Below are 16,068 nucleotides of genomic sequence, written 5' to 3' on the forward strand. Positions count from 1 at the left end.
AATAGGTAATGTTAGGACATATAATGACAATATGTAACACTACCCTTCCCTATCATTTTTGTCTAGGGACCATGATCATTGCAACCTGTAAGTTCTGTATTAATTGTTTGCTCTCTATTGAGGTGTACAACTCTCTCTTGAAGTCACAGGAAAAATGAGTGTCATAGAAGCTTTTTTCAAGGAGAGGGAGGCATTTTTTCCGGGTGACTAGCTGAAAAGAAATACGTTTTGCATTTTAGGTATTTCTAAAGAACAGTATACTTTTGGTGAAAAGTATTTTTTTTCCAATTTTTTTTGATAGGGAAAAATTATTGTATGTATGAATTTCAGTTGGATTCTAAACAATTTCAGCACTCAGGCAGCCTAATCTGTGTTTCTGCTTGCCTGTAATATAATTCTTACTAGACAAAGGATAAAGACATCCAGGCAAAGTGACAGTTATCTAGGGGGTCAGTATAATTATGTTTTCTTTCTTTGGGTATTTTTTCCCTCCCCTGGTCTTTTATTTCTTGGCATTTCACCAAAAAAAAAAAAAAAAGAAACGAGCGGTCTTTATAATCACTGAAGACCATGTGGCTAGATAGGTGAAGCAACTTAAGGTTTTCTGATCTTATTCTGCTAGATATTAAATAATTACTTGACATGACAAGCTTTGTTCCTTCTTGCACAAATGAAAATGGAGGAAGTTGAAGACTGCGGTATGAAAGCATATAAATATGTTTAGCACAAAACTACTTATTAATAAAGTTACAGGTCTGGAACATAGCTTTGCTTTGATTTTTTGTCAGTAATGGGAGCATTCATACCACTCTTTTTAGGTACTTACTTGCATTCTCTGACTTGCATCTGAACTAGAATCCTACTAGTTTCAGTCAGTCTGAAAACCTCCCTTCTAAGGATTTCTAAAATGTAGTGAAACACATATAAGCATGGAAAAGTAGTTTGCCTAGCAGTGCCAGTTTGAAGGAGATGAGGAAGGTAAGGAAGGTGGAATGAAGAAGAGAGGCTGAAAAAGTGTTAATGTCGTAGATTTGATCTCAGTGTATTGCAACACAAGTTGCCCGGTGGCTGGGGCATCCAGCTGTCACATGTGTGGGCCATGCATGGCTTGCACTGAATATTTAGTTGCCCCCCATGGCCCTGTTGTACTGCCGGTGAGTACTTCTCCTAGGAGTACCTGGTAACCCTGCCCTGAGAGGCAGGCAGGAGGGAGCTGGCGTTATCGAGGTGGCACAGAGAGATACAGTGATGCTGAACGCTGATCTGCACCTTGAGGGCACGCTCTAACTGCTAGGCTGCTTGGCAAGTCTGGAGAGGGAAGCTACCACCAGGTTTTGATTCTATTGCCTGTTTATTTTTCCAGATGAGGCTGATGAATTTGGACTGAATTCATAAATTTCAGAGGGGCTGCAATCATGTTTTCAAGAAGCTTATTCTGAAAGAATAAATGTATTACTTAAGTTTACTTCTGAGTGATTTGCCTTAGCAACTTATTGCCAAGTAATTTACCTCAGAAGTCATACTTCCTTCACCACCATGTATTGCAGATGCACAACAAATATATCTGTCTTATCCCAGGAGATCCATAATCTGTGGGAATTTGTAGTCACAAAAGCAAGAAGCAAACTTTTTCCTTTTGAATTTTTATTAGTATTTCTGTCTTATAGATGCAAACCTTGCTTCAGAATAGTCTGCCCTGAGCCCTATGCACTCAATAAAGGGCTGACTGATTTTTTTTTTTTGTGTAGGTGTTTGAGAATTTAATTATTGATAAATTCAGAGCTAAGAAATATGTAATACTGGATTATGTTCTTTCTGTAAGATTAGGAAAGATATTTTGTTTATTGATGTAGGTAAAAATTCAAAATACCGTTGTTTTCTTTTAAAGGGGTGTATAACTGCAGTGGGAAACATTTTTCCTCACATAGATGGTAGAGCAGCTCATTCATAGTAGTATAGCACTGCATATACACACATACACAACACAAATGCGTGTGCACACAAATGTAGACAAATATGTATATTTCTGTTTGTTTATAAAATGGTCTTATTTCTAATACTGTACAACTGTTTTTCCCTACTGTGTCTCCTCCTGTACATCCCAATAACAGGAAAAAACACACCTTTGTAGCCCTGTTTTTTTAAGTGATGTCCAAAATTAAACAGCAATTAAAAGGAAAACGATGAAATAATACAAATAGCTTAACTTAGCGTATTCATAGATAATTTTCCCTCATTTTTTCCATTCCTAGTCCTATTCTTTTATTTTCTCTGAGCACCAATACCCAGACCATCTGGTTCTGGGAGCAGTGACAACCCTTCAAGCTTACAAATAGAAGCTGAAGCTGCTCAGACTGCTGTAGTGGCCACCTCTAATAGATCCATCATTCTCAGGTGTTAAAATTCCCTTGCATATGATCGGATTTATTTCTTTTCTCATTGTCAGTAATTTCCATATTGAAGGAAGAAAACTGGGGGGGAGGGGGGCAACAAAAGTAAGCCAAAATTGCAGATAATAAAAATTGAAGGTGCACAGATTGGTGCAGTTGCGAACAGCATTGTCATGTTGTATACTAATATTTCATTGGTTTGTATTTGTATAGGGGCTTTTTTTTTTTGTATGATACTTTGTATCAATTCACCTGTTCTGTTTCATGTTAAAAAATAAATGGTTAGTTAGGGAACTGTGTGATTAAGCACTTGGCGACTATATGGCTAGGATTAAGAACAGAATTTATTTTTGTGCTTGTAAAAAACAAATAAGTAAATACCAAAGAAGAATACCTTTATTTTTTATTTATTTATTTTAAATGCCTGTCATGTTTTAAAATGGGCATAAAAACACTGTGATTTGATTGACTGGAAAATGTCTGCATCAGACTGTTTACAAATAAAATTTTCCTTCTTACTCTGAAAATTGTTGCATGCCTTTAAAAGAAAAAGATAACAGCAAGATTAGCAATGAATTGATGGCCCTCTTTAAAAGTAGGTTTGTCTGAACTTACAACATTGTAAATAATTACTTTTGTATCTAATGTGCTACACATGACATTTAGAAAACACTTCACTACTACAAGACAATTTGAGAACAAATTAGATCAGAAGGAAGAAAGAACTGCAGGAAAGACTTTAATCAGCATTCATTATTTATTCCTGTATTCTGAGAAAATTATATATGCCAAATACAGGCCTTTAATCAAATAATGATTAAAATATTCAGATCTCACCTATGTAGTTAGATGCATTGACCCAAATTTCAGGCGTCCAAGGGGAGAACGCTGTAGTTTTTGCAGCTGATAGAAATGCTCTGTTCCCACCCCCTGCTGTAATTAATTTGGCCAGTGATCCATTGTTTGTTTTTTGTCACTTTTTTTGTTTTGAAAAGTTCCCCGTCTGCTGTTCGTACCATGTTTTAAGATAAACAAGACAATCTTTTTCATTTGGCTGTCTTTTTCTTCTTTGTAGTTAACTGCCAGGCCACCTGAACAAATCAACTGCTTCACAAGGTCCCCAAATAAACACATCTTTTGGTACGGGTAACGGAGGTTAACTGGACAGAGGCAAATGAAACTCATTCCTCTTCATTTTGTCTTCTTTTGTAGTTAATCTGCTGGATTCAAAAACAATTCAAGGGGAGCTGGGCTGGATCTCCTACCCATCTCATGGGGTGAGTTCACTAGACTGTGAAATGGAAAAGTGCTGCTACAGACCAGTGTGCTATTTAACCATTGTTTCCTCTTCAGAGGACACCGTGCAATAGCGCTGGCTCTCTGGAGCTTCAAAAATAGCCTGCTCTAGACTTGCAATATATGGCTTGTAAAGATATGGTGCCTTCTCTTTAGAACATACTTCGCACTGCATGTAATCCCCAAGAAGAGTTCACTCTTGTTGGAGAAAATGAAAGCGAGAGGTACATTGAGCAAAAAAAAAAATTGTCTTTAGGTTCTGTTCCTTCTTCTATCGCAATGTGTATTTCTAAAAGATATCATGGGACTGTTTCATAGTATTACTTGCTAATTTGTTCAGATGGAAGTCGTGGAAGGTGAAAAATGTGTGGACATAAGCGGGTGATGTAAGTACTTACTTGATAACTTTTGTGCTGAATTGTTCAAGTATTGTTATTTATGAGTTAAAATGTTATTAAAGAAATGTCTAAATAATGTTCTTGAGGGTTGTTTTTTTCTTTTTTTATTTACCTTGTATCCAGATCTAATGAAACTAGGCATTCTATTTGGAGAACTAAAAGTGCAGTCTTAGAGCATTTGTGCTTTCGAACTTGCTAACTCCATCATTTTTACATAGCATTTGCCACCAGTCTCTTTTTAAAATTTTTGATGACTTAATATCAGTGCATAGCTGTCCAGTGGTGGTGATATCTGGTCACTCCCCAATTTCTTGTCTCTGTGGAATGTGTATTTGTGTTTGTGTGTAGGAACAACCCATTACTCTCTTTCTACATTGCATAGTGCAGATATGCAAAGAGACTCTTGCACTCCTGCATTTTGTCCCCCGAACGAAAAAAAAAAAAAACATTTGGCAGGCTGAAGCCCTGGTGTCTGGAGCTTCCCTCACCTCAGAGAAGGCTGTGCCATCAAGTCTGTGCTGAAAGAAGGCGCTCAGAGACCTGTGGCTCCTTCTCTTGCTGTCCTGCCACTTGTGCCTACTCTTAAGGTGCTTTGTTTCCTTCCTCTATGGCAGTCTTATTTTGGTTTTCTACCTTTAGGATGACAGCTCCTAGAATTTTTCATGCGTCTGCGTGTGTCTTCTACCCAACGAGTAAACCTCTGCCAGAGAGTACTGACACTTCTAAGTCCTTGGGAAATGTTGACCCTAGTCTTGATAAGGGTGAGGAGTTGCGAGCTAAGAGTCCAGCAACTGTCCTTTTGAATTCTTGGTTTTGGCCGGTATTTTCTTACTGGTTTGTTTGTAGGATCGTGAACATCCGCTCTTCGATTCTTCTGTGGCTTTGGGCAAGCTGTTACTTCACCTTTATCACCTCTACAGAGATCAGTGGCAACAGTACTTTTGCATCTCTGCCTTATGGGATTCAGTTGTTAATATTTAAGTAGTGCCTTCTTGATATTAAGTGTTATGCAGGTGTTTAGTAGTATTTAAGGATTAAGGCTTGGTTTATTTTTTGAGTTTACACACAGATTTCTCTCTACGTCTCTGAACAAATTGTTCCATTCTCATGGGGAAGAAGTGAGAAGAGGGTTCATGTTTCTTTCTAGTGGCTGTTCCTGCTGACTTTTCCCAATAAGAAACCTCTATAAACAGGATGTCCAAGGGGGAACTCTCCAGCAATTTCTAGCTCTAGGTTTTTTTGTCTTCACTTGCATTTTTTTCTTTGCAAAGCCTTCCCCCCCCCCTCCCCCCCCACCTCTCCCAGCTGCCCTGCCCTCCTCTGCTTTACTCTTCTGCTCTGTTCGTCCCCTTGCAGTTGTGCAGATCCACTGCTCTGCTCCCTGCAGCTGTGCCTCTCTTGCCTTGGATGCCTAAAGCAGTTGGTAGGGAATGATAGAGGGTATCTTGAGGGCTATAAGCAAAACAGATGTGCTACATCACCCCACCAGAAAGGGCCCCCCAATCTCTCAAAGCAATTTCAATAGCTTCTGCAAGTTTTTGTAAGGTAAATCCAGCACAACTTGTTTGTGCATGTCTGTGCATGCTGTTCCTATTTACTGTAATATCCACGGATATTGAAGCCAAAGTAAATCATGGAACTGTACTGATGTTCTTACAAGTTAATAAAATTCTTAGTTAAAAATCACATGTTAGTAAATTAATGTAGATCATGTACTGTGAGTGTTTTTGTAAGAGAACTGAGACTCTAGACTGTAGCCTTCAAAATACCATGAAATTTTAAGCTTTCATATTGAAACATGAATGTAAAGCATAGAAATAGTAACATCTATCCTATTTGAATTTGTGTTTTGCTTTTAAATGATGACAACTTGAACATCACGTGAAAGAGATGCCTTCTTTTTACAGCCCTTTATTTATAGTCAATTAATTAAACCTGGTAAATATGGCTGCATCTGTCTCTGAGCTAACTAAAATATGAACTTAAACTTTAGTGGAAAAACATTATAATAAAGATGTCACATCATATTGAAAGATTGCTAATAGCAGAGCGGTGATTTACAAGGTAAAGCTAATAGAGCTTGAGTCTGTGATTCACAAATGAGAATATTGGTGTTGTGCCAATTCTTCTCCAGCATGCAGCAGTGTTCTCATCTGAAGCCATAAACGTCAGTATACCAAAGCTGGTGACTTACAGAATTTTTAAAAATAATTTAGCTGAAGTGTTTAATAAACCTCTTAGTAGGTTAATAATTTTATCTTATCAATACATGATATTGATTGATTTCTGGCAAAACAACCCAAATTGATTGGTTATCATTTTCAGCATTCAGTGGTTCTTTATTCTTTTAAGTCTGCCTTGACTTGGGCATATATAATAACAGCTTTCCAGAAATTCCTGAATATTTATGTTAAGATTTATGGCTCATTTGTATCCAAAGATTTCTGTGTCTCACATAAGAGCACTCTAATGGCAGTGTTTTAGACCATGGTTAATAATATCACCCTGTAAGAATGTGATCTCTCCTTGAACCATCCCACACAGCCACAGTCTTGGCATCAGTAACACTGATCTGGTCAAGCTCATTAAAATCCCTCAAGTACAAAACATCAGCCTCTCTAGATAGCAAGGCAACAGAATTAAAAAATATAATAGCGGGCTTTGCTGATGCTTGAGCATGATTGGCAGCAGCCACAAGGCCTGTATCCTGTCCTACCATCTCCAGCACCTGCCTAGGCAACCTTTTTGTAATGCCAATCAGTCAAATACCAGTTCCATTTCTATAGGTTTCATTAAAGGGGAAAGAAAGAGGAGCTACTTAGACTGTGCAGAGTATATTATTGATATGCTGATTAAGCATAACGCAAGTGATCATTAACTGCAATTCACGTAAATTGCAGCAGCACAGATGTGGGGGTTGGGAGGATAAAAAAGCAAGTCACTTTAATAATATACAATAGAAATGTGATGGATAATTCATACAGGACAAAAAAAGTAGTCTTAAATCCCGCTCTGCATATTCATGCAAGTAGTTGTATTGGTTTCAGCATCCTTTTTTTAGTAAGAAAGATGTTTCTAATTTGACTCTAGCTCCATGTTCTTTGGGAAATTTGAAAAAAAAAGATATATTTGTGACATAATTGCAGTACGTCATTCTGCAGTCACCCAACTTGTGACTTGATCTTTACACGTTTATTACCCATAATTATGGACTTGAAATTTTTAGGCACTTTTTTCTTTTTTTTACACAGTCGGTAGAAAAGTAAAAGAGAAATCATGCTTATCTTGTTTTGCTTGTAGCTAGAGAAGAGAATGCTCTGGCAATTATCATTGTCATGTAATAGATAATTATAAAAAACAAACAAAACAAAACAAACCCACAAAAATGCAAAGCAAACAAAAAAAAAACCAAACAAAAAACCCAACCTCAATCTGTTCTGTATGACCAAAGTTAGTAAATTATGGGCAAAATTTTAAAAGACTGATTGGAAAATAAAGATACTGTCTTTGATCGTGACAGAAGTTTTCTAGGTCCCTGAGTTTCTTCAGAACCATCTGACTTCTTTGAGAACTGGCCGTGCTCAGTACCTTAAACTTTTGGGCATGTACTTCAGCTGCTGACTGTACACTGAAGTGCTTTGAAAACCTGGTGTGAATAACTTTGCTTTTTCTTAGTGGTCACTCTCACGATCATTTGGACAAAGCAAGCCATCATCTCAGTAATGGAAACTGGTTCGCAAGTATTAGAGGAGAGAAGGATAATGTTTCCTGCTTCTGTAATAGTTTGTGTTGTGCTAGGAAGGCTACAGCATGCGTGACTGAGATTGATGAGAGTTTTTCCATCAACCAAAATGGAGTTAGAATCCAAAATCCAAGTGAAAATGAGGAAAATGCCTCCTTTCTTATATTTCAAAAGCCTGAAAGTAATTTGTCACATTAGCCTGTATTATTGCCTACCTGTGACAGTGGCAGTTTCCCTGGCTGCATTTGTTCTGGTTTCAATAGTCAGCTAATATGTGGCACTATAAAAACTTTTTGGTCTTTTTTTGTGGGATATCATGGACTCGGTGACTGAAGAAGACACTGACTAAATAAGCATTTGGATATCACTTCTGACTAGATGAAGGTAGAGGAGAACTGGTGCAGAGTTACATTTTGCCTGTGATTAAGGTGCACTCAAATAAGCTGCGTTCAAGAATCAGTTATTCAGGCCACTGGGAACGGAAAGTTTCTCTGTTTATATGGAAGATGTTTTCAAGATTAATAAGTATTTCCATGAGCTGTGGAAATAATGAGGTTTGTTTTCCTGCAGCTTTGTGTCTTGTGGTTAATTGTGTCCTATGATTGAAGTTTTTTTTGCAGTAGGTCCTTAATGCCAGTGGGTTTCCTGGTGATACACTTCAGCCTTCCCCTTAGCTGGGCACACAGAAAGTTTCTCATCTGTACATGTGTCTCTTATTTTCACACCACTGCAGAATCTTAGGACAGCTGAGCCATCAAAAAAACCTTGAAACCGGCCAACAAATACAAAAATTTATGAAACAACCTAATTTTAGTTTTCTTTTGATACCAATTGACATCTTAGTCTGTATTCACTTTTTGTCTGAGACACCAAACTTATCTTGTCAACTTCTAAGGGATACCGTATTTGAAGTGGCGTCTATTACCAAAATCACCAGGTGGTTGTGAAAATGAGCTTCAAAGTAGAACAAATGATATCAAACAATTGGTATGAGACAAAAGATTGACACTGAAAGGTATCTTTGTAAAATAAAAAATTAAGTACTTTTTTTCGAAATGAAACAGGCATGTTACACTATTATACACTTTCTTTTTCCTATTCATTAGCAGTGGAATTTCCTTAGTACTTCTTAAAACAATGCATTCTGTTCAAACCAAGATTTATCTATGTTTTACCTCAGCTCTGGTCTTCTTACAACTTTATATATTTCCTGCTGTCACCCTGCCTTTCACGACGTGTGTATCAGGTCTGAAATGCAAGCAGACTATTTTGGTGATTGAAAGTCAAACTAACCACTTGGGATTCTGTTTTGTGAATCATAAACTTTGTTTCATTTTACACTGAATGGCTGATTGAAAAAGTAATTTTTTTGGTTAATAAACTTCCCCCCCACACACTAAGATACTTGCTTTTAGAGTGCATTGAAAGTATGTTTATTTTATTTTATTCTCCTTTTTTCAATATAATGAAAGACACGGTGTTAAAAAATAAGGGCACCTTTACTATAGCTTTCCTAAGTTCTTCCCTTCACCTCCAATTTTCTGTAATCAAGCATGTGCTATCTCTCATTTTTATTCTTCTTGTTTTCTTCCTACTTGAATAAAAGTATTTGAATGTATTTTTATTACTGTAAGGTGAATGATTTTTCTTTGGAGCGGGACATTTAAAAATCTGCCTCTTTTGAACTAAAATATCTTCACTCACATTCAGAACCTTGAATCAGAATGCAGTGGTGGTTTCTTCAGTCTGTAGATGCTTCTTTTACGTGAAATCTGAATATATGAAAAATAAATTTATTTGTACTGTACTTTTTTCCTCTTTCTGATAGGTATTACTTTTAGCAATATAAAGCTATGAGATATGCCAGATTATTATTTTAATTATATTAATATTGTTAAACTGATGACAGCATTGTTTAGTACTGCTTTCTGAATGTAATATGAAAGTTCTGATGTCTTCAGAAGCAGTATGCGAGTAGTCAAGGGTAGAATGTACTTTTGCTGTACTTTAGCTGGCTGTCACTTTTGTTTCATCTGCGCACTATCTTCAGCTTCTTGCATTAAGCATGCATTTAAAATGGAAGTTTAAATAAAAAATGAGGTGGAGTTGACTAAATAAATAGGGGAAATGATTTGAAAAAAAAATTGAGATCATGCGTATTACTCCAGAATTATATGACTGTCTCTTGTTATGAATTGTTATCAGAAAGAAATGCCTTTTTAAAATGTGGAGCACTGTGATATTCTTTAGATATGTTGTTTTGATAATTGTAGTCTGCATTGCATTCATTTGAAAAATTCAGTATGATCATAACAATACTGTGTTTTGGTACATTTTAAAAATAGCTTTAAACTTGACATAAAGTAAAAAGTGTGCTAATTTCTATTCCGTGATCATCATTAGAGGAGGGACAAAGCCTTTTTTTCCCTTTCTTTTGAAACTAGCATTTTTACCATGTTACTTCAAATTACGAGATTTCTATTTAAAAAAAAAAAGAATTGCAACAGCAAAAAAAAAGCTAAAGGTACAATAAGTGCAATGTCCTTGTACCATTTTTTATGATGAAATATATGCCTCCCCCCCCATATTTCATTAGCCTCATCAGTCATTTTACTTACTGGTAATAAGTTGCTGAAGGTTGGGTATCAGTTTTCTGTGGTTTAAAATAAAAAAAAAAAAAAAAAAGAGCAAGTTTTGGCTTCCATTCCAAGAGTTAAATAAAGATCTTATTTAGAGTTGGAATTGCAGATACTTCAGCTTCCAATTTTTCTTTTTCACTTTCAAAGCTTAGAAACGACATCATTCTCCTCATGGGCAGAATTTTATTGCTGTCAGCCCTGTCAGCATAAACGCAGGCCGTTTGTGAGAAGTTCTCTCAAATGGCCTGATCACCATGAGATATTTTTCCCTTTGTAAAGAAACACTTACTTTATAATTCTACTCATTTTCTTTTGTGCTGAATTTATTTGCATAAACCAGAATAGAACAAAGTAAATACGGTAACTGTCATGAAATGCAACATTATTTATCACAGGGGCACACTGCAGTCGAATTTAAGACTGTTTTTGTAACATTAAGACCACAAGGAGAGTAACTACAGTCTCCAGTTAAAAATGCCCATAAACGTTTTTGCTTGATAGCTTTGCTGTGGTTGTGCATTATTTTTTATGGTCTAAATAGTTTTGGTAGGTAATTTATTCTGGATATATTTTTTCTTTTTTTGGTTCCCCCAGATTTCTGAAAATATTCAGTGTGAAATGATTGTCCGTGTAGAATAGTATTTTCTACAATTTAAAACTGTTCTTTTAAAAAGTGTTGGAAAGTAGGCACTGATGGCTTGCTGGCTCTTGCGCTGAAATAGTGAGACTGAGAATGCAGTAGTTTCTAGGCAGGAGACCCGCATGCTTAATTTTCCCCCCAATCTTTCAAAGTTGTTTGTGAAAACAGCCTGAGGATTCTGTTAGTTAATTTCCTAATTTCGCACACTTAAACTTCTCCAGAGTGATTTCCCAAGCCTTCCTGTTAGCCTTAAGAAAACGTGCGAAGAAGAAGCGGGGAGAAGCAGCCTGCTCTCCCTGAGGCGAGCGGTGTACAGGAGCTGCGCGGGTTCCCGGCCTGGCGGGCGGCAGGGCGAGCGCTTTCCCTTCCCTGCGCCGGCGGCAGCTCGGCTCCGGGGGGTGGCGGGGCTGCGGCCGACGCCACGCTTGGTTCCGCGGCTGCCGGGCAGGTGAGCAGCACCCAGGAGGGACCTGGGACACCCGGGCGAAGGCCCGTGCGGGAGCTCGCTGCCTCCCTCCCTCCCTGCCTCTCCGAATCTGCGGGCCGTTACCGCCCAAACGGCGCCGCGAGCCGTGGCCGTTGGAGCGGCCGTCCCGTGCAGGGCTGACGGTTAGGCGGGGCCGCCCTCAGCGGGACCCCGGCGGGGCTCAGGGCCTTTCGCCAGCCGTGGGGCCGCTGTGAAATAGGCGGCAGGTTTCCCCGGGGGTGAGGGCCCCCATCGCGGAGGAGCGCCGGGGAGGTTCAGTCGGGCGTTGCGGTGTCAGTCCGGGAGGTGTGTTTGAGGAGGAGGATCGCGGGCGTCTGACCCGCCTGACCGTTCCCTCCGCAGCCCTCCCGGGCAGCCGTGGTCAAGCCCCTCGGGCGGCGGTGGGATTCCGCGGGCTTTCCTCCCCTGCCAGGAGGCCGCGGGCTGCCTTGGGGGAAGGTTAAAAACTTCAGTGGGCGGCTAGGACACTGTTTCGGATAGCACTTGGCAGTTCTGTTACGGCCCTCCTATTACTAGTAGTATTGGTATTATCCAAAAGCGAAGAAGAGGCGTGGGTTCAGCGAGCACGGTACGCCTGTCACGGCTCGCTCCGAGCGAAAGGGCCCAGCGCGCCCGGCTTCCCCGCTCCTTCTTCCTCGCCGGCCGGCCGCCCACCCGCTCCGTGCCCGCGGCGCGTCCCGGCGGCGGGAGCGGCGCGGGCGGCTCGGCAGGTGGCGCTGTTCTTTCAGCGCGGCCCCCCCCGCCGCCCCCTGGGCTGGGGCTGGGGCCGGCTGTGCCCGCCGGCGGCACTCGCCTCCCGGGCAACGGCGGGGCGGGGGCTAATGGCCGGCACCCTGTGGCTTCCCGCTCGGTTAGGCGTGCCACGACCTTTTAGGCAGCTGCTGTGGTTCCCTTTAGGTATGCCGTCCAGCTCCAGAACATAGCAAGCGGCCGGTATTTCAGTTCTTCGTGTACTTGATTTGGAGCAGAAGGTGTTAGGGCGAAATGCATGTTTCATGCTTGTGTTCTGCTTTTAATCAGTGGTTGAGGTCTATGAAGGATATGCTGGGGTTAAGGGCTCTTTGCACTGTGTGTAGATACTATCTTATACATAATATGGTGATGAAATCTGTGAGTTTTACTCTGTGACATTTGGTCCTTGCATCTGTGTGTTAGTTTTCCCTGCCTAACTGCTATTCCTCGATGTCTCTCAGAGTAGAACTTTGTTTCCAGCTGTTGGATTTTCAGAGGCCCCAAAGGGTAATTAAGACACGCAGAATGATTGCTAGTTGTCTGTTAGCACGTGTACATATGGATGAGTGCTATGCTGCGATGTGGTTTGTGCGCTGTTACATTAGACAAGTAGGGGCAGTCAACACCATCCTTCCTCAAGGGGCTGACAATTGATTTTAGTTAGACTCCAGGGAAAAAATTGGAATCACTCTGTCTATGTTTTTGTTTTTAAACAAAACGAAAACTTAAACCCAAAGTGAATCTTTTACATCTACAGGACAGTTATTGTTTACAGTAGCTGAAGCTTAGTTTCTGAATTGGACGTCAAAATTCACATACAGTGCTTTCTGTATAGAAAAGCTAGGGCATGGTAGGAATTAGGGGTTTTGTATCCTTGTCAATTGCTTATCTTAGAAAATTACAGGTAGATTTTGAGCACCAATCCTTTAACTAGTGCCTGTTTAGACTTCATTGATACTGACAAAAAAAGTGTGGTGAATTAACTTGCTTCAAGTTCTGATGTTGCCCAAAAATGATGACTGGTGGGAGAGGTTGATATTATTAGTGTTGGTTATGGATCAGACTGCAGAATGGTATTGCCTCAGTCTTTAACAGTCAGACCAGTTATCCTCAGGGTACTCAGCCCCCAGAGCAGGAAGACAGGGACAGAGAGCAGAATAAACCCCCCATAATCCAAGAGGAAGCAGTTAACGACCTGCTATGCCACCTGGACGCTCACAAGTCTATGGGGCTGGATGGGATCCACCCAAGGGTACTGAGGGAGCTGGCGGAGGAGCTTGCCAAGCCACTCTCCATGATTTACCAGCAGTCCTGGTTAACTGGGGAAGTCCCGGGCAACTGGAGGCTTGCCAATGTGATGCCCATCTACAAGAAGGGCCGGAAGGAGGATCCAGGGAACTACAGGCCTGTCAGCCTGACCTCGGTGCCGGGGAACATTATAGAGCGGTTCGTCTTGAGGGCGCTCACGAGCCATGTCTGGGACAACCAGGGGATCAGGCCCAGCCAGCACGGGTTCATGGAAGGCAGGTCCTGCTTGACCAACCTGATCTCCTTCTATGAGCAGGTGACCCGCCTAGTGGATGAGTGAAAGACTGTGGATGTGGTCTACCTGGACTTCAGTAAAGCCTTTGACACTGTCTTCCACGGCATTCTCCTAGAGAAGCTGGTGGCTCACGGCTTAGAGAGGTGTCCTGGGTAAAAAACTGGCTGGACGGCCGAGCCCAGAGGGTTGTGGTGAACGGAGTTAAATCCAGTTGGCGGCCGGTCACGAGCGGTGTTCCCCAGGGCTCAGTACTGGGGCCAGTCTTGTTCAATATCTTTATCAATGATCTGGATGAGGGGATTGAGTGCTCCCTCAGTAAGTTTGCAGATGACACCAAGTTGGGCGGGAGTGTTGATCTGCTCGAGGGTAGGAAGGCTCTGCAGAGGGACCTGGACAGGCTGGATCGATGGGCCGAGGCCAACTGTATGAGGTTCAACAAGGCCAAGTGCCGGGTCCTGCACTTCGGCCACAACAACCCCATGCAACGCTACAGGCTTGGGGAAGAGTGGCTGGAAAGCTGCTCAGAGGAAAAGGACCTGGGGGTGCTGGTTGTCAGCCGGCTGAACATGAGCCGGCAGTGTGCCCAGGTGGCCAAGAAGGCCAACAGCATCCTGGCCTGTATCAGAAATAGTGTGGCCAGCAGGAGCAGGGAGGTGATCGTGCCCCTGTACTTGGCACTGGTGAGGCTGCACCTCGAAGACTGTGTTCAGTTTTGGGCCCCTCACTACAAGAAGGACATGGAGGTGCTAGAGCATGTCCAGAGAAGGGCAACGGAGCTGGTGAAGGGCCTGGAGCACAAGGCTTATGAGGAGCGGCTGAGGGAACTGGGGTTGTTTAGTCTGGAGAAGAGGAGGCTGAGGGGAGACCTCATCGCGCTCTACAACTACCTGAAAGGAGGTTGTAGCGAGGTGGGTGTTGGTTTCTTCTCCCAAGTAACTAGCGATAGAACGAGAGGAAGTGGCCTCAAGTTGTGCCAGGGGAGGTTTAGATTGGACATAGGAAAAATTTCTTTACCGAAAGAGTGGTCAAGCCTTGGAACAGGCTGCCCAGGGAAGTGGTTGAGTCCCCATCCCTGGAAGTATTTAAAAGATGTGTAGATGAGGCGCGTAGGGACATGGTTTAGTGGGCATGGTGGTATTGAGTTGATGGTTGGACTCGATGATCTTAGAGGTCTTTTCCAACCTTAACGATTGTATGATTCTATAAATCGGAATCTACTTTTCGCTTGGAATCTTTTTTAAAGTTTCATACTGAAATGTGTCTCAGTTTCAAAGATGTAGATTATCAGAGAAATAACAAAATGTTGCTTGGAAGAGTTGCCAGGAAGCCACCTAGCCTATCAAATCTCCTGCTCGATGCAGGACTATTGCTAATGTTGTGTCAGGTCAACAGCTATGGCTTTGGGTAGTGGAGTCTGGAAGCCTCTGAGGATGGAGTTACCACAGCCTCTCCAGGCAGCCTGTTTCAGTGCTATGCAGGCTTCTAGTGGATAGAATTCTGCCTGATACCTAATCTGAATCTCTCAAGACACAGTTTGTGGCTGTTTTCCCTTCTTACACCATCTGCCGCTACTGAGGAGAGTTTGGCTGTGTTAAGTCCCTTTCAAGTTGTTGCAGTCTGTAATTAGATCACTCCTTAGCTTTTTCTTTTTACAAGACTGAACAATCCCTGCTTCCTCATATCATGTGCTTTTGTCCTCTAACTGTCTTAATATTGAGCAATCTTTTTAGTTACGATGCTATGCTCATTGCCATAGTAGTTTCCTTAACTGGGGGGAATGAACATGTGGAAAACCGCTGCTAGGATGGCAGAAAAAATCCAAGAATGGGAATGAAGTAGGAGTGTAGGTGCCTTATCTGTGTAACTGATCAAGTGTTTCAGCTAGAAACAGTTCACAAGCAACATCATATTTTATTTTACATTCCTTTCACCACCCAGGGATTTGACAAGTAGAGGCTGGGTTCTGGAAGAGTTGAGATTTCTTGGAAAGAAAAGATAACAGCGTAGTATGGCTTACTTCTCCACAGCTCCTGAAAATGAGAAGTCTGGTCCTATAGTAGCTTGTTATCCAAAAACTCTTATAATGGGAAACACGTTTGTCTGGAATCTGAATGTTTTCAAGGCTTTTTCTAAGAGCTTTTTCCATGATAGTGAAAAGTCTTAAGCTTGTATATTCCGCCTGAAAGGGAGATTTTGTTTAA

At 41.3% G+C, this 16,068-nt stretch overlaps 1 protein-coding gene across 1 annotated transcript in view; it reads left to right on the top strand.

Annotated features, from left to right (window-relative positions):
* Positions 1-16,068, top strand: part of EPHA3 (EPH receptor A3) — a 230,743-nt gene that overhangs the window by 14,733 nt on the left and 199,942 nt on the right. Inside the window, exon 2 of the mRNA XM_075169368.1 lies at positions 3,603-3,667. Within this exon, the coding sequence (XP_075025469.1) occupies positions 3,603-3,667 (65 nt within the window). The remainder of the gene's footprint in view (positions 1-3,602; positions 3,668-16,068) is intronic.

The sequence above is a fragment of the Calonectris borealis genome, chromosome 1 (assembly GCF_964195595.1).
Source record: "Calonectris borealis chromosome 1, bCalBor7.hap1.2, whole genome shotgun sequence".
Lineage (NCBI taxonomy): Eukaryota > Metazoa > Chordata > Aves > Procellariiformes > Procellariidae > Calonectris > Calonectris borealis.